The following is a 27,500-nucleotide window of genomic DNA, read 5'->3' on the forward strand; positions in this document are numbered from 1 at the left end:
TTTTGAGTTTGTCTTTTCAACTCCCATCTGCCTTATCAAGGATTTGACTAGTGTCCAAGCGTTTATATACGTTATAGAACACAGAGAAGCATATACATGCATATATTTGCATATATATTTATATTTCAGAGTAGATACATCGAAAGTCAGTATTACTATATAGATCCGTTTAAGAGAATAATAGTTTTATAAATATACAATGGTACAGTAACGTTATTATGAAATAAATATAGTCAGCTGACATCAGCAGCTGCCACTGATGCCTGCGAGCGGGTCAAATATAATTACTACCATTACACACCCATCCCTCAACCTTCATGTCCTCCATATATAATATAATATATACGAGGACGGTTTTATTAATTTATAAATCAGAGTTTATTTTAAGCATCGAAATTGATCAATCATACCATGGCACATATAGTATGGCTAAAAAACTAAACAAAATAGTTATAAAATATCGCACTTGGCCGCCGGCAACACTGCAGCTCTAAGCTCCTCCCCCAAAAAAGCGCTGGTGCCAAGTCTCTAGGCGTAATTTAGTATAATTTACCTGAGTTTACCTGAGGGCCTCTCTCTCTCTCTCTAGTGGCCTTATATATATATATATATATATATATATATATATATATATATATATATATATATATATATATATATATATATATATATATATTTACCCATGGCTAGTTTTTTTTATTACGTTATCTTGAAATCTTGAGGTTATCTTGAGATGATTTCGGGGCTTTAGTGTCCCCGCGGCCCGGTCCTCGACCAGGCCTCCTTTTTGTTACACATCCTCAGGAAGCAGCCCGTAGCAGCTGCCATACATATGGTACCGTAGCGTCAGACCTGTGATACATAACGTCATACATATCATACATGACGTGATACATGAGGGTAAAGTTATAGTCCCACTGGGTCTTTCACACACACATTAATCAATGAGGTTAGAAATGAAACTGCTGAATATTGTTGATAAAGTCTATTAGATATTCATAATATAAAACTGTACATGTGTTACAGTAAGAGGGGGGGGGGGAGGGATAGAAAACGAGAGGCGGGGGGATAGAAAACAAGAGGCGGGGAAATAGAAAACGAGAGGCGGGGGGATAGAAAACGAGAGGCGGAAGATAGAAAACGAGAGGCGGGAGATAGAAAACGAGAGGCGAGAGATAGAAAACGAGAGGCGGGAGATAGAAAACGAGAGGCGGGGAATAGAAAACGAGAGGCGGGGAGATAGAAAACGAGAGGTTAGGGAAAGAGAGTGGTAACGATAGGCTAGAGATGTTATAACTCACCTAAGAGGACAGCCAGACATATATACATTCTTAACAACCGCAGTAATAATAATTCCAATAATAACCATCATAACACAACATTTGAATGGTATAACAGTATGATTGAGCAGAGGTTGTGACCACTCTTGACGGACACAGCGGCATAATGCTTCACGGAGAATTGAGATTGATTGATGAAGATTAAGCCACCCAAGAGGTGGCACGGACATGAATAGCCCGTAAGTGGTGGCCCTTTTGAGCCATCACCAGTATCAATAGATGATACTGGAGATCTGTGGAGGTGCAACTGCACCCTGCGTGACGGGAGATGTCTCCCGTGCATGGAGAATTGCAACCCGTACGAATGTGTCCTCTTACCGCGCGGAAGAACACCCACCTCTCCAAGATGAAGATTAGGCTACCCAAGAGGTGGCACGGGCATGAATAACCCGTGAACCTCTCCAAGATTGATTGATTGATAAAGATTAAGCCACCCGAGAGCCTCTCCAAGGCTTCAACGCCTCTTATATATACCCTCATCCCTTCCTAATGACCTTACGGGCTATTCATGACCGTGCCACCACTTGGGTGGCTTAATCTTCATCAATCAATCAAGCCTAATGACCAGGGAAGCAGTTACGCAAGTACTTACGAACGTGTACATCTTTCCTCAATCTTTGACGGCTTTGGTTACATTTATTAAACAGTTTACAAGCATGAAAACCTCCCAATCAACTGTTGTTATTGTTATAAACAGCCTCCTGGTGCTTCGGAGCTCATTAACTGTTTAATAATTGTAAACAAAGCCGCCAAAGATTGAAAGGTTCGTAAGTGCTTGCGTAACAACTTCGTGAATCTGGCCCCAGGGATAAAATAATTGAGACGGTCATTGAAGGAGCGAACATTACAACACACTGACCAATAGCTGACAGATTTTGGGTGGTTGGAATAAAGGAGAGAAAGAGAGGAATTAGTAGAAATCCTGAATTATTTACTTCCTATTTTGCATATATATAAGCCTGGTATAATTGCATAATATAGAGTATACACCCTACGATATATAGAGTTGTGGAAGAGCCTGTCCTAACCATTAATTCTAAGCAAATACTTCACTTACTGTTGGGCAGATTCATGAAGCAGTTACGCAAGTACTTACGAACGTGTACATCTTTCCTCAATCGTTGACACCTTTGGTCACATTAATTAACCAGTTTACAAACATGAAAACTTCCCAATCAACTGTTGTTATTGTTATAAACAGCCTCCTGGGGCTTGGGAGCTCATTAACTGTTTAATAATTGTAAACAAAGCCGGCAAAGATTGAGAAAAGATGTACAGGTTCGTAAGTGCTTGCGTAACTGCTTCGTGAATCAGGCTCCATAACGGCAGGGATATTATGAGCATTTTCACAGCGGTTTACTACCAGTTTCAACGAGGGACAAAAAAAGGTAGCTGGTGTATAAATTCTTTGGCACGAATGTAAACACAGTATAGGCGTAGGGAACCTAGGCTATTGTTTTTTTGGATTTAGCTACTCTGAACGAAATGTCCATGTAGCACGGGCTATGGCGAGCCCGTAAAATGCCTAGGCTGGTGTTGTGTGGTATATATTGCGATATATACTACACAACACCTGAAGTTGTTGACCCCAATGTTGACACATCTCTATGGTAACCCGTCAGACCAGACGGGATTCATGAAGCATATTATACGCATCCGCTTATCGAAACCAGTGCATCTTTTTTTTAGTTATGGAGGCTTTTGTTACATTTATTAAACATTTAATGAGATCCAAAGCTCAGAAAGTTGTTTCTAATACAATTTACTTTGGGTTGGCAGGTTCTGAAGCTCGTAAAATGTTTAATAAACCTAAACAAAGCAGCAATGATAATGGAAAGATGTTGAGGTTTCATATATGCAAATCCTTGAAGATTCCAAGACCTAAATCCTAACCTAACCGCCCGATGCTCCCGGACGCAGGTTCCTTTCCTCGTCACGGCCCTTGTGGATTTGTCCTAACCTAACCGGTTGAGGACCTAACCCCTTGGGTAAGATCCTCAGCCGGTTTGGCTATTTGCAGTTACATTCTCCAATCATTTTCCTCCCAAGTCACCAATTACTGCTGGACGCAGAGGGACGCTTGGGGGGACCCCGGCGTCCAGTTCTCTGACTCTCCCTAGGGTTCGATCCCCAGTCTTCTCCCTGGCCAGGAGAGTCTGCTGAACATTCCACCGCAGGGTGCCCTTATACACTAGATACACCTGGTCCAGAGCCAAGCGACATCTACATTAAAGATATATTCTCGCGCGTGATTGAAATATACAATGAAGGACTTTATGTTGACCAGACCACACACTAGAAAGTGAAGGGACGACGACGTTTCGGTCCGTCCTGGACCATTCTCACCACAATCGACTTGAGAATGGTCCAGGACGGACCGAAACGTCGTCGTCCCTTCACTTTCTAGTGTGTGGTCTGGTCAACATACTTCAGCCACGTTATTGTGACTCCTCGTCTGCATAAGAACTGTTTATGATAAGATTCCGAAGAGCTCATATAACCATCAACAAAGAAGGAATAGAAACGTTGGAATATCAACAGGACAAACTGCGAGAACTTATTTTATTCCAAAACTTCATCTGGACCTAAACTCAAGCCTTTATATATTATTAGTTATATTAAATCCCACAGACGACACCTCTTGTAACTGTCTTAATCTCTGGGAATTACTAGATAACAAACTTTATTTAGAACACAATATAAATGTATCTATGCAATGCTAAAGAGCTTATATATAACATATATCAGACCAAAGATGATGTATGCAGCGATGGTGTGATTATCCACCCTGGAAGACAAAGAGGAAAAAGTAAACCAATAATTCTTTTCAAACGAATCAAGGTTGAAAAGCCTAAGATAATGAAGCGTTCAGTACCTTCAGGTAAAGCCAAACGACACACTTAAACTAGTCAATCATCTGTAGGGATTTGAGAAAGTTTTTATTCTTAAATTACTTTGTGTACGACTAGATGCACTACAAAAATAGACAGTGTGCTGCAAGATAGAATGTATAAATATTAAATAAACGATTAAAGAAGATGGGTCTCTACGATCTTCAGCTCTGGCCTAACAAAAATGCACACACACACACACACACACACACACACACACACACACACACACACACACACACACACACACACACACACACACACACACACACACACAGTTTCAAACGTACATATAATAGTGCCCAATAGGCTCAGGAACGTGTACACAAGTTGATTAACAGTTGTGAGGCGGGGCCAAAAAGCCCAAGCACAACTAGGTGAGTACATACACACATCCCCTCTATATATATTCAAAAATATATAGACTAGAGGAATAGGAAAGGAATCATTGCATTAGACAACCAGCAACTAGAAAGGTGGAGGCCAGGAGCTAAAGCTCGATCCTGCAAGCACAAACAGGCGAGTAAACAAACACACTCAAACCTCCCCCCCCCCATTCTCTCACACACAGGAACCTTAATAAATGTGACTACATATATCACCAACGTTTAAAACATGATTCCATCACAAAATTAATTTAAATCTTCACTAAACGACTGACAATGAGTCTTACCAACCGGGCTGAGCAGTGTAAAGGTTAAGCATGATGGCCATAAGTTGGCGTGGAGACACTGTGAAATAACCTCAAGCTGGATCACATGCAATGCTTCATCGTGGAGATTGATTGATGAAGATTAAGCCACCCAAGAGGTGGCACGGGCATGAATAGCCCGTAAGGGTAGCCCTTAATCGTGGAGGCCCGGACGGGAGACATCTCCCGTCACGCAGGGTGCAGTCGCACCTCCACAGATCTCCAGTATCATCTATTGATACTGGTAATGGCTCAAAAGGGCCACCACTTATGGGCTATTCATGCCTAAGCCACCTTTTGGGTGGCTTAATCTTCTCTCTCTCTCTCTCTCTCGTGGAGGCCCTAAGGGTAGCTATGTAGGCCTTATCCGTAATCCTAATACTGACTCGGTGTGTTTAATCACACTTAACAACTGATGCTGGTGATTCCTGATGGAATGACACGAGTAACTACTTAGGTAAGAAAACTATGTCTAGAGAGAATGCTCTCCGTTTGCTACTGGAATCATATATATATATATAAGTTGGCCAACACAGTGCATAAATATGCTAAGTGTCCCGAAATAATGTCGTTTTGTGGTTGACATTCAGTATGACTAGAGACTTGCAACTTGGACCGCTGCAGTGTTGTCGGGGAGGTACTAACTGGTGGCAAGATTGCAGCAACATTTATTTGAGCAATATGATGCGATATCTGACGTGCTTCGAAGCTGATTTGCAACTAGTAGACACAGTAGCATGAACAAGAGTGTGGCATACCTATCGGGACAAGGCTGAACATGTAATATGAACTGGTTGAACTGTCGTCAGAAGCCTGGTATATCATGTAATATGAACTGTCTTCAGAAGCCTGGTATATCATGTAATATAAACTGTCTTCAGAAGCCTGGTATATCATGTAATATGAACTGTCTTCAGAAGCCTGGTATATCATGTAATATAAACTGTCTTCAGAAGCCTGGTATATCATGTAATATGAACTGTCTTCAGAAGCCTAGTATGTAAGTTACCTGGATAAGGTCCCATAGTTTAAAATGAGCCAACTGTGAACATCATATCTTATATTGGTATTCCAAGACTCATGCACAGTTTGACATGTTTTATATCACTCGTAGGACAAAAATATATAAGATGCATTTACCAGCAATATTTTTTTTTCTGTTTATATTTGACGGTGCAGTGGGAAGGAGCGGATCCCATCAAATAATTAGGTGCAATTCATCAAGGAAAAAACTGACATTTTTAGGATTAATTGATCAATCTGATGAATACTTAATATTTATGTTCTCACTGGAAAATGCATCATGTGACCTCGGTACAATTAGTGAAATGGTGGGAAAACACCCACTTTCTTTGCTTTTCATCCGGTTATCTACGTACAAAACTGCTATTATTAATTGCAAATATACAGAATAGACTGCCAAAGAAAAAACTGCTAAAGAAGTATTGCTAAACTTTGCCTGGTATCACAGCTACTGATTATACTCTATAAGCCCTTAAGCTTTAATATCCAAGCACTGCATGAGGCTTTAGTGAAAGCTGACGTGAGATCTATAAGCTTACTACCAGATGAAATGACAAAGAACATTCACCTGTGGAAGCAAGTCTATGCCACTGCAAATGTTCAGTGCTTGTTGTTCATTATATAGTTCGCTTCAATAGTCAGGAGAACAAACAATATCTCCCCAAAAAAGTTATATTTGAATGTGTTCAGAATTGTGCTTAACATTCATCGTGATGAACAATTCATGACTAATTATTTTATTTGTGCAAAATCTGGGTGAAATTTAATGGAATTTATAGTGTAAAATAAAAGTTTTTAACTAATTTATGTGTGGGTGCACGCGTCTGTGTGTGTGTGTGTGTGTGTGTGTGTGTGTGTGTGTGTGTGTGTGTGTGTGTGTGTGTGTGTGTGTGTGTGTGTGTGTGTGTGTGTGCAAATATTTTAGGAACCTATTTCATTAGAAAATTAATTACAAGTGCTGAGCAAAGACATCAAACAGCGTCAATTACCCAGCTATTGCTACTGAATTACCTATGTACAAGGCGCCTCCTCAAGGTAGGGCGCCGTCGTTTTTTTTCTTAATACGATTCAACAACAATAAAAAATATTAAGTTAATTATAGATGTGACAAAGTGGTCATTATACTTTCCCTTTCAGTCCATCCTCTTCAAATAATAGTACTTATGGCGACTATTTGGACGAAAGGCCAAAAATGAATTGTTGGACGAAAACAAAATTCATGTTTTAATTAAATTAGCTCCGATGGCACTAAGAAATGGCCAAGTAGGACCCCTAACCAAGCCTGTCCAAGCAATCCTAAGACTAATATATGCTAATATAAGCCTAATATATGCTAATATAAGCCTAATATATGCTCATATAAGCCTAATATGATACATATATGTGCTATACTAGATCTAGGAATGTTTAAGTCAAGTTTTTGGCATATTTGTTTTCGAGCTCTCTACCAAATCATTAATACAAAACGTCGACATTGTTGTTACAACAGTTCATTTTTGTACGTTCAACCAAGTACTTGGTAAAAGCAATATGATTTTTGGAGGATGGGCTGTTCTATTTACCTTGTAATCCTCTCCCAGGTTATATTTATAGAATATAACCATATTCTATACCATCCTGATATATATCAGGCCGGGAAATGTACTGGATCTCTTTAAAATTAACAATCACATTCATCGCCTGAAAAAGGTTCGAGACGTTAAGTTTCACATGACCTGAGATCATTATTATTTTCTGTAGATTAGTCAATTAGTATACAATTAATTTCCACGGAAATTGGACTAAACAATATCTCAATAATACACGCGGTACCGGATAGTGAAGATTTTTCCTAGGCCACAAAAGGTGTTAGAGAGGACATCACCCAGCAGTGATATTCTTCAGTAATTTGTACTCTCACATTTCCCCGTTTAATTCACCACACACACACACACACACACACACACACACACACACACACACACACACACACACACACAAAAGGTGAGAAGGTGGTGGAGGCCAAAACCGTCAGTAGTTTCAAAGCGTTATATGACAAAGAGTGCTGGGAAGACGGGACACCACGAGCGTAGCTCTCATCCTGTAACTACACTTAGGTAATTACACTTAGGTAATTACACACACACACACACACATACACCAGTTCAGTCTCCCAACTGACTATCGTGCAATTTCTGAAGCGAGTTTGCTTAGTTAAAGCGACCAAACTTAGAGATCGCTGCTCCTATAAATGCGTCTTATCCTGCATCAAGTGTGAGGACAGGTTGTTTGACAAGCCTCCCCCCACCCCCACCCCTGTAAGATATTTGAGAACCCTATATTGTAAAGTTTACATTTATTATTTATTAAAAAATATTGCAACAACGTAATACTAGTAAATATATAATAAGTGCCTGTAGTTACTTTCTGTGTCATTCACGTTAGCTAGAAATATGACATGGGTGAATTATTGAAATTTTTGATACAAAACACAAATTTCTAATATTAATTAACATTTTTCTTGAAAACCTAAATAACTTGACATAATATGAGATATGACATTGAAAAATTTGGCATGAAAAGGCACAGTACAAAACAAATACAATAAATACATCACATAATACATAAATCACAGAGCCATAATACAAACAAGTTATATAATAAATGTATTCGGCAATATTGATGAAACTCGGATATATAAAGTACAGTGCTTTACGGTTCTCTTGAGCTATATATATATATATATATATATATATATATATATATATATATATATATATATATATATATATATATATATATATATATATATATATATATATATATATATATATATACCACTGATGGCCTCAACATTGTCCCTTTGACAATGAGCCCCAAATTTAATAACCTTATTTATTGTCATTTATGACTAGTAATTACAACCAATTAAGATGTTCATTTGTTTTTCACTAAATGGGGTGTTTTCACGTAAAAATAGTGAGGAAATATTCTGTTGTAAGCTGAAATAGATTGCATCTTAAGCATTTAAATTGAGATGTTTCATAGCATATAAATATGAAGTATCAAGATTGATATTAAGCAGTAACTGAAGCAAAACAATTAAATACGGCACTATTGTGCTCTGCTTCAACGGAGCAGCAAATTATTATTTTGAGTAAATGATCATATTTGAGTAAAAGTAAAAATACTATGACAAGCTTCTAGAAAAGGTAAAAACAATAATATTTTAAAATTCAAATAAATAAGTAAATATTTCGTTTGTATTATAATATCTGAAACGTTTGATTTATTATAATAAAACGTTACTAAAATATGCAAGTTAATATACAATTATATTTAAAATTCTTAATAATTTACTGACAGGAGAAACATTTAATAAAATTATGATATTTTGATATTTTTTATGATTTTGATTTCTCAGTATACTGCTGAAATGAAAATACTATATCAAGAATTATATCAATATATCAGTATGCTGCTGAGTGACACCTATATCAATATATCACTATACTGCTGAGTGAGGCTTATATCAACATCTCAGTATACTGCTGGGTGACGCCTATATCAGTATGTCAGTATACTGCTGGGTGACATCTATATCAATATCTCAGTATACCGCTATAATATCTTAGAAGTACAACATAATACTGTAATGTGCATATAAGATTAAGATTATTAGACAAAGGGACTAATATTATATAGACTATTGCTGCTATTCTGATTGAGCGCTGAAACACTGCCACAGACCACATCTTGTGTGACACAGTACTGACCACATCCTCTATAACACGGTACTGGCCACATCCTCTGTGACACAGAACTGGCCACATCCTCTATAACACGGTATTGGCCACATCCTGTGTGACACAGAAATGGCCACATCCTCTATAACACGGTACTGGCCACATCCTGTGTGACACAGTACTGACCACTTCCTCTATAACACGGTACTGGCCACATCCTCTGTGACACAGAACTGACCACTTCCTCTATAACACGGTACTGGCCACATCCTCTGTGACACAGAACTGACCACTTCCTCTATAACACGGTACTGGTCACATCCTGTGTGACACAGAATTGACCACATCCTCTATAACACGGTACTGGCTACATCCTGTGTGACACAGTACTGGCCACATCCTCTATAACACGGTACTGGCCACATCCTCTGTGACACAGTACTGGCCACATCCTCTATAACACGGTACTGGCCACATCCTGTGTGACACAGTACTGGCCACATCCTCTATAACACGGTACTGGCCACATCCTCTATAACACGGTACCGGCTACATCCTGTGTGACACAGTACTGGCCACATCCTCTATAACACGGTACTGGCCACATCCTGTGTGACACAGTACTGGCCACATCCTCTATAACACGGTACTGGCCACATCCTGTGTGACACAGTACTGGCCACATCCTCTATAACACGGTACTGGCCACATCCTCTGTGACACAGAACTGGCCACATCCTCTATAACACGGTATTGGCCACATCCTCTGTGACACAGAACTGACCACTTCCTCTATAACACGGTACTGGCCACATCCTGTGTGACACAGTACTGGACACATCCTCTGTGACACACACACAGCACACAGATCATAGACTGAGCCACAGCCTATATAATTTGTGGTGCAAAAATGTACTGTTAAGTACAGTGTCTTTACTTAACAAGTGGGTCTTGGTCTACTTACATTTGTCTCTTTAACAAATTATGACTTTATAAATTTATTTGATCTGCCTATAGAAGAAACTCGCAGTACAGTTAATGGCATTATTTACAAACGTGTTTACAAATTTATCAAGAAAACAAATTTGCTTAAAATTAGAACTTAAATTGGGAAAATTAACAGATGTTATTTACAAGTACATACGGAGTATTAAATAATGTTATTTGCTTGTATACACTGATGTTGATAGTGTTCAAAAATTGAAAGCTAAATTGGTTACAGATATGTTTGTAACTAATGATGGAGATTGGCAATACAGTCTCGCTATAAGTCAGCTGTTTGTACCAATCAACTAAAATTATTATTATTATTATTATTATTTGCATCAAAGATAACTACATATGTAGGCAAAGGTGTTGAATAACATCACTTTTCTGGTGTGTGGTGAAAATGAGCGGAGATCCACTGGGTAGCAGAGTGGCATTGCCTGCTCTTTGTCAGTCCTTGCAAACTGTATCTATTGTTCACATACCAAATGCTAAAGCCATATATATTTCCCTTGTCAATAGCAACTATCAAAATGCAGTCATGACTTGTGTTGCCTTTGAAAACCTGACAAGAATGAAAGTGCTGAAGAAGTTGTCCAAAACCCTTTTTTTTGTGTCATACAAAAATCTATCATTGGTGTAATTATTTTGTGTCCTAGGCTATCATTATTTGAGGCTACTGCCTCGTAATGCTAATGACTAGAGAAGTAATTAAGTTATATACTGTACTTCCATTCTTTACTGCATTAATAATCAGTAAAAAGATACAATATTAAATTACTTAAATCTCATTTTCATCTTGCAAAAAGCCTAATAGGCACGCAGTAATTGACTTACATTTTGATTGTATTCAACTTTTAATCAATACCTTCCCGATCATTTAAATATTTTACTGACGCACTAAGTATGAAGTCAAGCATATAATGAAAATACTTGGAGCCAAAGAACGCACAATACAGATCATTAACAAAAATAACTTTATTTCAGTTCCAGCAAAAGTCTAGCCCCAAACAATGTGACATAAACAGAACCTCTTGAGCAGTGTAGCCAAATCCAGCTAGTGGATCTCGCCCAGTGACCTTCATGTTGCCCCCTCGACCACCGTTATCTGACCAAGCCACCTAACTTGGCAACTCTGGAACATCAGGTACGCTTCTTGTTCCAACATTTCTTGCGAGGAAGACCCAGCCTAAGGAGGTGAGTCTCCTCTTCGGCCTCTACCTCGGGGCTCTTTAGGAAGCTGGGAGCGACGCACAGGCCTACGATGGTCACCGCTGGGGGGAGGAAAGGTTGTTGTTGTTGTTATAGATTCAGCTACTCGGTACAATTTCCAAGTAGCACGGGCTATGGTGAGCCCGTAACTTACCTGGCACAGGAGCGGGGCAAGAAGCACGGGCTATGGTGAGCCCGTAACTTACCTGGCACAGGAGCGGGGCAAGAAGCACGGGCTATGGTGAGCCCGTAACTTACCTGGCACAGGAGCGGGGCAAGAAGCACGGGCTATGGTGAACCCGTAACTTACCTGGCACAGGAGCGGGGCAAGAAGCACGGGCTATGGTGAACCTGTAACTTACCTGGCACAGGAGCGGGGCAAGAAGCACGGGCTATGGTTAGCCGGTGGAAAGGAGGCATTAGTCACTTTCTTTCATGGCAACGATTATGAAAATACTTTTAGGAATTAAATTACAAAGGTATTTAAGTACATTGGTGTACACAATGTCAAACCTGCTGTTATTTAATCACACTATATCTGCCTCTGAAGATGTTGAAGAGAGCTTCAGCGAAACACGTCCTACAACGACAATTCTTAATAAAATGTTATATCCAAATTTAGAGAGTAAATTTTTAAACTCCTTCCCAAGTAAACAAAATAAAACAAGGGATATTCATAAGGTTTGTGCCAGACTAATTTATCTAACGCCTTACGGCCAGAGTCCATAAGACATGTTTAAACGTAAGGGTGAATCCCAAACACAGATATTTATATTTATCTCAACAATAACTCTGATGGTTCCTCATGGATTCGAACCTAGGCTGCTGGTTGACGCCCTGGCGGCTTAAGTTCGATTCATTGTGACCTTTTTGAAACCAAGTTTGTAACTCATTTGTGTTATAATGCTTAATAGATACATATTGTGGATCATGCCATTAATATAATCCGTGTCATAGATCTATAATATATATATATATATATATATATATATATATATATATATATATATATATATATATATATATATATATATATATATTGCAAACAGTATTATAAATACAGTATTGCAAACCACATTAGCTGGGACAATAACATTCATTCCATTAGATCATTGTGGAACTGAACTCAGGTCTGCAAAAGATCCTGGCCTGGCTAACAAAGCAACAGCTTCGTGTTTTACAGCGTCGAATTCAATCCCCCGAAGATCCCAGAGAATGAATGTTATTGTCCAAGTTATTGTGGATATTCTTGGGGAGGGAGAAGGGGGGGAGGGAATAGGCCACAACTGAAGTGGTATTTAAAGGTGAGGCGGGTCTTAAAGCCGACAAACAGTGTGGTATTTGAAGCTTACACTTCCAATTCCCCAAATGGGAAGACCGACAGCAAGAGGGCAGGAGAGAGAGGGAGGGAGAGAGAGAGAGAGAGAGAGAGACAGACAGAGAGAGAGAGACAGACAGAGAGAGAGAGACAGCCAGACAGGTAGCTACCATCAATTCTATTCTATAACACAACCACTAAATCTTCTCCACAGCACTACCACTAACTCTACTCTCCAACACTACCACTAACTCTACTCTCCAACACTACCACTAACTCTACTCTCCAACACTACCACTAACTCTACTCTCCAACACTACCACTAACTCTACTCTCCAACACTCAATCATAGCAGAAAACAGACGGCCGGAAACAAAATAAAAGCAGTAGAGTTAAATAAATAAATAAATAAATAAATAAATATGTTTATTCAGGTAAGGTACATACATACAAGTGATGTTACATTAATGGATTGATATATAGATAGAGCTAGTACATACAATGCCTAAAGCCACTATTACGCAATGCGTTTCGGGCAAATAATGTTTGATCTCTGTTAATAAATATAATAAAGGATACTAAAATCTACAAAAGATAATAATAAAAAAGGATAATCCATTTCTCTGATGAGAACACACAAAATTTGGAAATAAAACGATTGTAACACTAAAAATAAATCCCTAAATTATGTTCCGGTGAATTGACTCATTGCTCAAGCCTAGCTGAATTAAAAAAAAGTTAACTGGTCAGTCCAAAAACAGAACACAAATGGCAAGCGCACCATTCTGCCTGCCACATTAGATTCAGCCAAAATAATCACCACCAAACACTGTTCTGCAAAAACAAAGGGACGCGCACTCGTAAAGTCAATAGTAAATCGGAAAATACTGCCGGACACAGCCAGCAGGGCGAAGGCAAGGTTATCCTCGTGTGGCTGGCGAGGCCTCTTATTTGTTATGGTGGCAGCGGTGGGATTTAACCCGTGTTGGGTAACTGTGTTTTGGTGGCAGCGGTGGGATTTAACCCGTGTTGGATAACTTTGTGTTATGGTGACAGCGGTGGGATTTAACCCGTGTTGGTTAACTTTGTGTTATGGTGACAGCGGTGGGATTTAACCCGTGTTGGTTAACTTTGTGTTATGGTGGCAGCGGTGGGATTTAACCCGTGTTGGGTAACTGTGTTATGGTGGCAGCGGTGGGATTTAACCCGTGTTGGTTAACTTTGTGTTATGGTGGCAGTGGTGGGATTTAACCCGTGTTGGTTAACTTTGTGTTATGGTGGCAGCGGTGGGATTTAACCCGTGTTGGGTAACTGTGTTATGGTGGCAGCGGTGGGATTTAAACCATGTTGGGTAACTTTGTGTTATGGTGGCAGCGGTGGGATTTAACCCGTGTTGGGTAACTTTGTGTTATGGTGGCAGTGGTGGGATTTAACCCATGTTGGGTAACTTTGTGTTATGGTGTATGTTGGTATACCAACACTCACCTGCAATTGCGACGGGGAAGAGTGTGTAGAAGTTGATGGGCGCAGTACGGTACCACAGTGTCTCTGTACCGTTGGCGGCGATCGTCAGCAAGCAGCTACACACCGCCATGCTCAGGATCCTGCAATGGAAGGTGGGTATGGTAGTTTTCCCTTCATGGTAATAACATGATGACATGTTACTCACTTACTCCTACCATGGTGATATTCCTACCACATGTTACTCCTACCATGATGGCATATGCTACCATGATCACAGGAACCTGGGTGTAAACGTAATCCCAATGTTCATAAAAATGAACAGACACAAGGCTCTGAACTATATAGACTCAGGTCACTCAAGTCTTCCACACGAAGTGGGTCACAAAACAATCAGGTGAGAGTTGCAGCCTTGCTTCTGTGCCAGGTAAGTCCACTACGGGCTCACCATAGCCCGTGCTACTTGGAACATTTGGTTCCCAGCAGCTGAGTCTATAACAACAACAACAATCAGGTTAAGAATGGCAAAGCATCTAAAGAGGAACAACTTTGCAACGAAAGGTCACCATGGAGTCAGAATGGTGAAGTTAGTGTCTGCCAACCTTTAATGGAGTTCATCGGCAGATTAAATACCACAAGACTGCATAGACTGTAGTTTCTTAAGATTGTCAAAATACACTTGAGGCTGTTCCTCAGGAAAGACTGGAGTACAAGAAGAGGAAGCCGCTGGGATAACTGGGGGAAGATACTCAACTGGGTAAGGGAGTACCTGAAGGACTGACAACAGATGATGACGTTTGTGAGGAACTCAATAAAAGATTTCAGAATGTTTTTTGTATTAGAAACATCATATGGTGACCAACGTTATGGGATGAAAAGCCAGAAGAAACAATGGATGACATTTTCCCTAGCGTATCAAAAAGTATTTGATACTGTTCATGGAAAACTCTCATAGAAGAAGGAGAGACAGGCTGGGAAAACACTAAACTGGGTAAGGGAGTACCTGAAGGACAGAAAACAAAGAGTCAGAGACGAGGTCTCAAGCTGGAGGAATGTAACAAGTGGGGTCCCACAAGGCTCTGTCCTGGGACCACTGCAGTTCCTAATGTATGTGAACGATCAGCCCGAGGGAATGAGCTGCTTGATTTCTCACATGTCGATGTTTGCAGACGACGCAAAGCTGATGAGGAATATACAAAAAAAGAGGACTGCAGGAAGTTACAGGAGGACCTTGACAAACTCCAGAAGTGGTCAAACAAATGGATGCTGGAATTCAATCCTACCAAGTGTAAGGTAATGAGGATGGGAAAGGGAGAGAGGAGACCAGGAGACATCTACATTGAGAGGTACACATAAACAGGGCAACATCAGCATCATATGGGACGCTGGCAAATAATATTTTAAACGTAGTTTAGAAACCAAAATCAGGACTCTTTCAAGGCAATCTGCTCAGCCTTTCTTCATCCAATATTGGAATGTGCAGCACCGGTCTGGAACCCGAGCCTTATGAAGCATAACACAAAATTTGCACACACACACACACACACACACACACACACACACACACACACACACACACACACACACACACACACACACACACACACACACACACACACACTCACCACAACACACACACACACACACACACACACACACACACACACACACACACACACACACACACACACACACACACACACACACACACACACACTCACCACAACACACACCACAAAACACACACACACACACACACACACACACACACACACACACACACACACACACACACACACACACACACACACACACACACACACACACACACCACAACACACACACACACACACACACACACACACACACACACCCACACACACACACACACACACACACACACACACACACACACACACACACACACACACGTGGTGGAGGCCAAGACCGTCAGTAGTTTCAAAGCGTTATATGACAAAGAGTGCTGGGAAGACGGGACACCACGAGCGTAGCTCTCATCCTGTAACTACACTTAGGTAATTACACACACACACACACACACACACACTCACCACAACACACACACACACACACACCACAAAACACACACACACACACACACACACACACACACACACACACACACACACACACACACACACACACACACACACACACACACACACACACACACAACACACACACCACAACACAACAAGGGGTTGAGGATACAAGACAAGCGAGACACTATTGACTTGCGACCCGCAAATCGACGCGTGGGAACGAACACCCGCCTTAAGAATACCAAAAAGACTTCTCAGCGATGGAACATGTCCCGTAATTCACGTAAGCAATATTAAAGTTGGTGTATCAGCCCAGGATCACACTCCGGACCACAGACGATCAAAATAAATGATCTTGTACGTAGAGATGAAAACCAAATTAGACAGGCAGGCGAACAGACAGACAGGACAGGCAAAAAGGTGAGGTCATCTCATTCCTGTCTCTATATTTATCACTACTGAATTCTATGTCCGCCCTTTTGAGGCAGACAGACGTAGCCTGTCTGTCTAAGCCTGTCTGCCACAAACACCTGTGGCAGACAGGAATATATGTAGACAGACATACAACCTGAGAGCAAGATAAGCAGATATACCGACAAGAAACAACTGACATACATAATATACAGTGACAGGTATACAGACACACGATCTACTGTCTGAAAAGTTGACAGGCATGCATGTAGTCACATACAGGTATAAATCTTGTCGAGAGACAGATAAACAGACAGGTGTGTAGGTGTGTGAGGGAGAGAGAGTCAGAGAGACAGAGACAGACAAAGAGATAGAGAGAGAGAGAGAAGCAGAGAAACGGAGAGACAGAGACAGAGAGAGACACACACACACAGAGACAGAGAGAAAGAAACCCACACAGAGAGAGAGAGAGAGAGAGAGAGAGAGAGAGAGAGAGAGAGAGAGAGAGAGAGAGAGAGAGAGAGAGAGAGAGAGAGAGAGAGAGAGAGAGAGAGACAGAGAGAGAGAGAGAGACAGAGAGAGAGAGAGAAACAATACTCACGGCTTATGATGAATACAGAGGGCACAATGAGTCATGATGAGAGCGCTGAGTATCCGATGAGTCCCCAGTAGCCGCGACATGGCCGGGTTCACTGCAACAGCCCAACACACACACACCTTTACTCATCAACCTCTAAAACAATCATCAACAATGCAAGTCATTAAGAATCGTTCATAGAATCCTATCAACGTCATTTCTTGTTCAAATATCAGAAATTTAAGATTATTAAATGCAAAACAACAGTCAAGGGCTTTCTGGCAATCCAGGAAAATGCAGTCTACCCTGCCATCTCCTGTTTGATTGGCGTCATCTTGGCACAAATCGACGAGTCTTCTCTTGGTCAGTCTCTCTAATGTCTTAAAGGGAATACTTGTTAGTAATACAGGGTAGGAAGCAGTTATCAGGGGAAAGCGCCATGTCATTACGACTATATAGCACTGGGAAGGGGTCAGGATTTGGGTTGGGACGGGGGGAAGGAATGGTCATCCACTTGGACGGTCGGGGATTGAACGCCGACCTGCATGAAGCGAGACCGTCACTCTACCGTCCAGCCCAAGTGGTTGAGTGAACCCGGACTGTGGTCGATTTGTTCATGTCTTCCTCGTCTCTTGTATACAGATAACATATTAGCCACTTTCAAAATGTCAGGTAGTTCCCTCCATTTCCTGCCCAACCACTTCGACTGGACGGTAGAGCGCCGGTCTCTCCCCCTACTAGCAAGTTGGCATTCAATCTGAACCACTCCAGTACCCCATGGCTGGGACCCACCTATAGAACAATCAATGAAATGACCGAAACTGATGATGTACAATAATGACGATGGAATGTCGAACAAAGCGGATGAACTGAAAGAAAGACCCGTGTGTACTCACCTATTTGTGTTGTTGCGGGGGTTGAGCTTTGGCTCTTTGGTCCCGCCTCTCAACTGTCAATCAACTGGTGTACAGATTCCTGAGCCTACTGGGCTCTATCATATCTACACTTGAAACTGTGTATGGAGTCAGCCTCCACCACATCACTGCCTAGTGCATTCCATCCGTTAACTACTCTGACACTGAAAAAGTTCATTCTAACGTCTCTGTGGCTCATGTGGGTACTCAGTTTCCACCTGTGTCTCCTTGTTCGCGTCCCGCCAGTGTTGAATAGTTCATCCTTGTTTACCCGGTCGATTCCTCTGAGGATTTTGTAGGTTGTGATCATGTCCCCCCTTACTCTTCTGTCTTCCAGTGTCGTAAGGTGCATTTCCCGCAAGGTGTGTGTGTGTATGTGTGTGTGTAATGGCTCAGTTCGTTCATACCTCATACTATATTACAGGTATATTTAAAACTGTTGAGTTTGCTTTAACAATTTACAGCCACCTAGCTACAGGGTGCCTGACAGCTGGGTGGACAGCGCTTCGGATTCGTAGTCCTGAGGTTCCGGGTTCGATCCCCGGTGGAGTCGGAGACAAATGGGCAAAATGTTTCTTTCACTCTGATGCCCTGTTACCTAGCAGTAAATAGATACCTGGGAGTTAGACAGCTGCTATGGGCTGCTTCCTGGGGAGGGGGGGGGGGTGTAACAAATAGGAGGCCTGGTAGAGGACCGGGCCGCGGGGACGCTAGATATTCTGAAGATATATTATTCAACCACCATGCCGATTTCCCTCAAAATTTAGTATGTCGTTGTCATGTCTCTCTGCCGCTCCTTTTCTCAAGTGTGGCGAGTTTGCTGAGTCTTTCACTGACGCACATGTCTCTCAGTTCTGAGAAGACCATTCTACAATGTTCTCCAAGTCATCCTGGGGCGAGATTCACGAAGCAGTTGCGCAAGCACTTACGAACGTGTACATCTTTCCTCAATCTTTGACGGCTTTGGTTACATTTATTAAGCAGTTTCCAAGCATGAAAACTAATGAATCTACTGTTGTTATTGTTATAAACAGCCTCCTGGTGCTTCGGAGCTCATTAACTGTTTAATATTTGTAAACAAAGCCGCCAAAAATTTAGAAAAAATGTACAGGTTCGTAAGTGCTTGCGTAACAGCTTCGTGAATCTGGTCTCTGGCGTTCTCCATTTGGTTTATCTTCCTCATAATGTATATCTTACCTTGAGGTGTTTCCGGGGCTTAGCGTCCCCACGGCCCGGTTGTCGACCAGGCCTCCTGGTTGCTGGACTGGTCAACCAGGCTGTTAGACGCGGCTGCTCTCAGCCTGACGTATGAGTCACAGCCTGGTTGATCAGGTATATCTTAACCACAAACGTTGAGCGATCGGAGTGTATGTTCTCTGATAAACCAAACACATACAGGAGGTGAACAAATCCACAAGGGCCGTGACGAAGATTCGAACCTGCGTCCGAGAGCATCCCAGACGCTGCCTTAATCGACAGCAAGACTGCCTTAATCTTAAGGCAGCGTCTGAGATGCTCTCGGACGCAGGTTCGAATCCTCGTCACGGCCCTTGTGGATTTGTTCATTTGATGCATCAGAGGTCTGGGCCCAGCACTGGCTTTTCGAAATTGAAATTGAAATAAGTTTATTGAGGAAAAATGCACACAAAGGGATGAGGTAGCTCAAGCTATTCTCACCCCGTTCAGTACATCGTGTTAATACATGCATATAAACACATCACAAGCAATAAACATATTATCAAACATTCTCAGAGATAAACATTTACATTTCCTAGCACTGGCTCTTGTGGCAGACGAGCTGGCAACATCTCGCCACTCTTAAGTCACAGAGGAACTCCTTGAGTCACTGAAGCACCTTCCCTCTCACTCCTGCCTCGCTTCTCTAGTCTGTCTAGACCTCTCATTTCAGGGTTCGGCGTCGATGCCTTTGTAGCAGTCCAGTCTTCCCCAAGACTATGCCAGGGTAGCAAGTGCGGGACACCTGCCTGTTGTTTAGACCCGCCTGTCTACTTTGTTTGGGGTGTGTGTGTGTGTCTTGACGTATGTATTTGCTGTCTTCAAACTCTCTGGTAGTTCACCTGTTTCAAGCGATTTGATACGTGTTATTTTGTATCGTAATCGGCAAGCACAAGGGGCTAGATTCACGAAAGTACTTACGCAAGCACTTACTAACGTGTACATCTTTCCTCAAACTTAGACGGCTTTGGTTACATTTATTAAACAGTTTACAAGCATGAAAACTTGCCATTCAATTGTTGTTATTGTTATAAACAGGCTCCTGGTGCTTCGGAGCTCATTTACTGTTTAATAATTGTAAACAAAGCCGCCAAAGATTGAGAAAAGATGTACAGGTTCGTAAGTGCTTGCGTAAGTACTTTACGAAAGTAAAGTACTTTCACGTAAGTAAGTACTTACGTGAATCGTAAGTACTTACGAAAGTACTTACGATTCACGAAAGCCATCTTAGTATCCTGAAGCCAGCCTCCCAGATCACTCTGACAATGCTATATGGCTATAGACACATCTGGCAGGTTAGTGAGGTTGAGCCACTACCAGAATACTCAGATTGTAAACTCTGTGATAAACCTTTAATGCATTCACTAGAACACTATATTGTTGAATGTGAAACCGTAAAGGACTTTAGACCTCCTGGTCTCTTGTACCACCAACTGTGTAACTATTTTATTGCTCAATGCTCAACCCAACAAGGCCTAACACGACCCTACCAGCTCTCATACTCTAATGAGTTATGAAGGTAATTCCGGCCATAAGATATGACCAGGCTAAGATGGCTCACTCGGACACAAGCACCACAACACAAGACAAATTTCACCTGTTTTCCTGCATTCCCAAACTTTGTGGCGTCTCAAGGTCTAACTTCTTAATTGTTGTTAGAATATGTTCTTCTAAAAATATATATTTTGGCCCAGTTTATGCATTGGAAACGTGTTGACACGTGTCAGATGTTTGTGACACCGGTGGAGGTGTTGTTTGTGACACTATATATATATATATATATATATATATATATATATATATATATATATATATATATATATATATATATATATATATATATATATATAATGTCTATAACAATCAAGTTAAGGGCAGCCAGTTGACATCCACTTGACTCTGGCAAGTGCCGTCAGAGGGCCAGGGGGCCGCCGTGGGGGGGGGGGGGGGTTGCCATGAAGACGGCTATTGCCACTAATGGCGCCATATGTCATCAAAGTTACTGGCGGACCATATCTCCTTTTTACTCGCTTTTTCCAGTTGAGATTTTAACCACTTTCCCGGTCATACGAGGCTATTCAACTGAAAGGTTGTTATACATTTGGGGTGAGAGCTGTTTACGGCAGGGTGGGATTTGGGTTACTACTTGGGGGATTGAACGCCGACCTGCATGAAGCGAGGAAATCGTAAGTTCTATCACTCCCTGCATCCATCCTTATCCCTGACATCCTTAACCTTATAGTCACTCTCTCTATCCATCTCAATCCCAGACATCCTTAACCTTATAGTCACTCTCTCTATCCATCTCAATCCCAGACATCCTTAACCTTATAGTCACTCTCTCCATCCATCTCAATCCCAGACATCCTTAACCTTATAGTCACTCTCTCCATCCATCTCAATCCTAGACATCCTCCACCCTACAGTCACTCTTACCATCCATCCCTACCCCAAACATCCTCCACGCTATCGCCATGAGCAGCATCCGCAGCATCTGTGATCCTTGGCATCTTGGAGCATCCTTCACCGCTGGCACCAGCCCAACATCCTGTACTGCCTCCATCACTCACCCCAGACCTGCTCTATCTCACCCCCTCCCCACCACCCCCCACAACCCCCCACCACCCCCCACAACCCCCCACAACCCACACCTGCTGGTAAGAAAACCGGTTCTGAAGCACAAGGTGCTGGCTGGAGAACTTGTATAGTGTGCAGGAAGGGGGCAGTGTCCTCACGGAGACTAGACACTATAGCAAGAGCTAGTCCAAGATCATTACTTACCTAAGTGTTTAAGCTGGAGTGACGTCCAGCTCTGCATGTCCCGTCTGCCCTCTGTAGTCTTGTGGAAAGTGATAACCAAGAGAGAGGAAGACAAGGAGAGAGGAGTCATAGAGAGCTAGTCTCTCCCCACCGGTGTAGAATTCAATGGTGTACCCTGGTGTACCCTGGGGTGTACCCTGGTGTACCATGGGGTGTACTGGTGTACCATGGGGGTGTCCTAGCGGTGTGTGGTGAGAGGACGCCGGGAAGGCCGCCTGTGTAAATATGAAACTTTCAATATCAAGGAGTGAAAGGGGGAGGAATTCGTGCAGCTCCGCTCCTTCAGCACGGGGTAAAGGCTCCGTCAACACTCCCATGTAAATACCTGTAACTCCTCGGTGTGTGGCTGCGGGGGGGGGAGAGAGAGAGAGAGAGAGAGAGAGAGAGAGAGAGAGAGAGAGAGAGAGAGAGAGAGAGAGAGAGAGAGAGAGAGAGAGAGAGAGAGAGAGAGAGAGAGAGAGAGAGAGAGAGAGACAGAGAGAGAGAGAGAGAGAGAGAGAGAGAGAGAGAGAGAGAGAGAGAGAGAGAGAGAGAGAGAGAGAGAGAGAGAGAGAGAGAGAGAGAGAGAGAGAGAGAGAGAGAGAGAGAGGAGGATAGACAGACAGAGACGTAGGTAGACAGGCAGGGTATTCAGTTATGATCATTTGTTCCACCAGGTTTGAGGCCTATCAAACAATCTTAATTTTCAACCATGTCAGTAGCTCTAAGTATCTTGTATGTTGTGCTTATGTCTCATCTGGATCTTCATTCCTCGAGCGTTTGTGAGATTAGGCTATTTAAAGCCTTGCCTCATATCTCAGCCCTCTTATATCTGGAGCTTAATATGCTGGAGAAGGTGGAGCTGTGTCTTCCTGCTCCCGAAAAGATATCTTTGTCTAGCTACCTGAAGGATGACCTTATGGGGTCACTGGGGGTCAGACATCCCTCCCCTGAAGATTCCCCTCTATGGGTCAAAACTATCTTCCTCTTGGCTCGTAGGCCGCTATACCCATCTCCTTTCGTATTTTTCTCGTTATCTTGCATTTACTGGGAGTTTAACTCTATTAGCCACTTGTCAGAAAATCCTGCAGATTGCCCACAACTTGAAGGATTATAGTCATAGGAGCTCTTCAAGCCTCCTCGTCCACCTAAGGTTCCCCAACGTCAAGAAACTGTCGTACTAAATCGCCCTTCATCCTAACCTACCAGAGGACCCAAAACAGAAAACGGGATAGTATGTCAATTTCGCCAGCCGCTTCCATTTTCTAGTACGACGATTTTTGGGCCTTAGGTAGAGTGTACGTCAAAAATGCGACGTTGTGTTAGGAGAACCGGTTTCTTTAAGACAAGGGTTGAGGCTACGAGTCATGAGAGCTCTTGAAGACAGGAGAAGAGTCAGAAGAACTACTCAAAAGTTAACAGGTATTTCTTGTCACGCGATATGTTGGCGCCTGAGGTGCGAGGCTTGATAACTTGTAAGTGAGAGACACTACACCTGGGGCCAGACTCACGAAAGTACTTACGCAAGCACTTACGAACCTGTACATCTTTTCTCAATCTTTGGCGGCTTTGTTTACAATTATTAAACAGTTAATGAGCTCCGAAGCACCAGGAGGCTGTTTATAACAATAAGAACAGTTGATTGGCAAGTTTTCATGCTTGTAAACTGATTAATGAATGTAACCAAAGCCGTCAAAGATTGAGAAAAGATGTACACGTTCGTAAGTACTTGCGTAAATGCTTCGTGAATCTGGCCCCTGGTCACTACAGACAGACAGACACCACCTGGTGACCAGACTGTAAGGCAAGCACCACACTACCACAACGACCACCACCACACCACCACTACCACCACACCACCACTACCACCACACCACCACACCACCACCACCACCACAGTAACTAACCCCAACAATTACAGTAGCACCTACACAGAGCCCAACCGCAACCCGTTCTCGCACTTGTTTACTATCAATATTGGCTTATTTAATAAGTGCATATGTGACATGCTAATTAGTTGTGAATATTTTAGTTTACCTTGAAAAGCTTCATAGAAAACACCGACCTCACCTAACCTTCTTAGTATGTTAAAATAAGCATCTTATTGCTTCTTATTTACAATTATTACTTAATCTATCAACGGTATAGGTTCTGAGAACGGGTTGCCAACCACCACAACACATTGGCCAGATTCACGAAGCAGTTACGCAAGTACTTACGAACCTGTACATCTTTTCTCAATCTTTGACGGCTTTGTTTCCAATTATTAAAAAGTTAATGAGCTCCAAAGCACCAGGAGGCTGTTTATAACAATAACAACAGTTGATTGGCAAGTTTTCATGCTTGTAAACTGTTTAATAAATGTAACCAAAGCCGTCAAAGATTGAGGAAAGATGTACACGTTCGTAAGTGCTTGCGTAACTGCTTCGTGAATCTGTGTCGAAGCCCTGAGTGTATATATGCTGGTTAGCACTGTAAATATGTGGCCACATCTGTGGTAGAAAATAATAAAAAAAATGAATAATTACAAATTAAACTACTACACAAATACAATTATTACTATATGTCTGAAGTGTTACTTGATGTACTTGTGCTACACAGTAGTGTACACCCCCCACCCCAAGGGGGGGAGGGGGGGTTTACACAACATTATAAACTAGGGTTCGAACCTGTACCGTGGCCCCGGGCACCGCCGGGTACTCCCATGCACACATCCTGCTTTACACACACTGCAAATGGGTAAACAAATAAAAATATATAAATAAATACACAACTCAATAAAAGTAAAATATATGCAACAGAAATTTTTTTTATTAAATCGACAAACTCAAAAAATTACCAAATGTAATAAAAAAAAATAATAATAATTGCAATATATAAATGAGCATGTGTGTGTGTGTTTTACTCGCGTAGTTGCGGAGGTTGAGCTTCAGCTCTTTGGTCCCGCCTCTCAACCGTCAATCAACTGGTGTACAGGTTCCTGAGCCTACTGGGCTCTATCATATTTACATTTGAAACTGTGTATGGAGTCAGCCTCCACCACATCACTGCCTAGTGCAGCTTACAAAAAAAGACTGAGGAAAGGACTATAGTTTGTGGCAGGACGACCTTGACAGCAGGAAGGTGGCTGTTAGAGTTCAACTACAGCAAGTGTGAAGTAATAATGACAGGAGACCAAAGGGAATCTCCTCAATACATAGAAGGCAACAACTGGAATCAGAAAGAATTTTTGGTGTGAATTTGCGACACCAGAGGCACACAGGACGCAAGATAGCATGGCAAGATAACAGGGCAAGATAGCAGGGCAAGATAACAGGACAAGCGTAAACGAAATCTAACAATTATGAAGAATTTTGTCTGAATTTAGAGGACAAGGTCACGAGGATATCGGTGGAAGCTGGAAACACAGATAACCTGATTAAACATAATGACATATTCGTACACCACACAGACAGACTTCGAGAAAGAAATCGTACACCTTGAGAGAATTAAGAGGTACCACAAGGCATATATGGACGCCTAGAGGGAACTCCGGTGAGTACCCTGGAGTGACCACGGGGCCCCTCACTCCTCCAGCAGCAAGCCCAATCACACCCAACTGTGACCGAGTGCACCAATAACGCAGAGCTCGGCGTCCGCCCCCAGACACGAGGATATTGTGCCCTCTGGCACCACACATTCTCCAGTGGCGGATTTTAACAATGGGTTTCCGCGCCTGAGTCCGCATGACTATTCCTCTCTCCCTCCCTACCTCCCTCCCTTCACAGACTGCCCTCCCTCCCTCCCTTCACAGACTGCCCTCCCTCCCTCCCCACCTCCTTCACAGACTGCCCTCTCTCCCTCCCTACCTCCATCACAGCTGCCCTCTCTCCCTCCCTACCTCCTTCACAGACTGCCCTCCCTCCCTCCGTCACTCCACGCCTGCCAGAGAGCCCGTAGCCTAGGGCACTGGAGCGGCGGTCTGCCTGAATCATTCTTTATTTCAGGTTTGGTTGGTTGGTGTGACGTCCCAGCTGGCCCAGGAGGTCCCAGCTGGCCCAGGAGGTCCCAGCTGGCCCAGGAGGTCCCAGCTGGAGTCAGTCCCAGCTGGAGGCCCGGTGGTAGGTAGCAGGGAAGGTCATTTATATTAAAATTACGTTTGTTTTCTAATTTCATATAACAAATTGGACAGAAATGACGAATTTTTGGGTGTTGTGATGTAGTGGTGTGGCTGTTGGCCATACTCTGCCTTCCATTATATGTATTATATGTGTATATATATACACTATACGAGCGGCAGGGGTTGAGGGAAGCTGGCAGCCTGGTATATACACTAGGCTGCGGGGGCCTCGCTGCGCTAAAGCTGGCTTGGGCGGTAAAGAGGTGTCAGCTTTGGAATATCTGGTGGCGTTACTGCGCCATAACACTGTGGTAACGGCTGCCCCGACTACATGCCTCCCATAATGAACTGTTCAACTGAAATAATTGCAACGGCATAAGGTGTAAATTTGTAAGGTGCAGTTCAGGCTCTTTCTTACTCTCTGTCTGTCTCTGTCTGTCTCTCTGTCTGTCTCTCTGTCTGTGTCTGTTTGTCTCTGCCTGTCTCTCTCTGTTTGTCTCCCTCTCTCTGTCTGTCTCTCTCTGTCTGTCTCTCTGTCTCTCTCTCTTAAGGACTCCTTCAGGACAATCTACACAACATTTGTTAGACCACTACTGGAATACGCAGCACCAGCATGGAACCCCCAACTTGTGAGGCATAAAAGATAAATTGAAAAAAGTACAGAAGTTTGCAACAAGATTGGTGCCAGAGTTAACAGAACTAAGCTACGAGAATAGCTTAATAGAACTAAATCTCACAACCCTAGAAGGATCA

General features: G+C 42.4%; 1 protein-coding gene across 2 annotated transcripts in view; it reads right to left on the reverse strand.

Annotated features, from left to right (window-relative positions):
• Positions 1–970: 970 nt before the first annotated feature.
• LOC123745579 (ergosterol biosynthetic protein 28 homolog) overlaps positions 971–27,500 on the reverse strand; it is a 44,309-nt gene continuing 17,779 nt past the window's right edge. The window contains exons 3-6 of one of the 2 annotated variants that reach the window (XM_045726248.2): positions 25,318–25,377; positions 17,724–17,814; positions 14,673–14,791; positions 971–11,931 (exon numbers count right to left, since the gene is read on the reverse strand). In XM_045726248.2, the coding sequence (XP_045582204.1) occupies positions 11,801–11,931; positions 14,673–14,791; positions 17,724–17,814; positions 25,318–25,377 (401 nt within the window). In that variant the 3' untranslated portion in view covers positions 971–11,800. The remainder of the gene's footprint in view (positions 11,932–14,672; positions 14,792–17,723; positions 17,815–25,317; positions 25,378–27,500) is intronic. The other variant, XM_045726249.2, reaches the window with a different exon arrangement.

This window comes from Procambarus clarkii, chromosome 71 (genome assembly GCF_040958095.1).
Source record: "Procambarus clarkii isolate CNS0578487 chromosome 71, FALCON_Pclarkii_2.0, whole genome shotgun sequence".
NCBI lineage: Eukaryota > Metazoa > Arthropoda > Malacostraca > Decapoda > Cambaridae > Procambarus > Procambarus clarkii.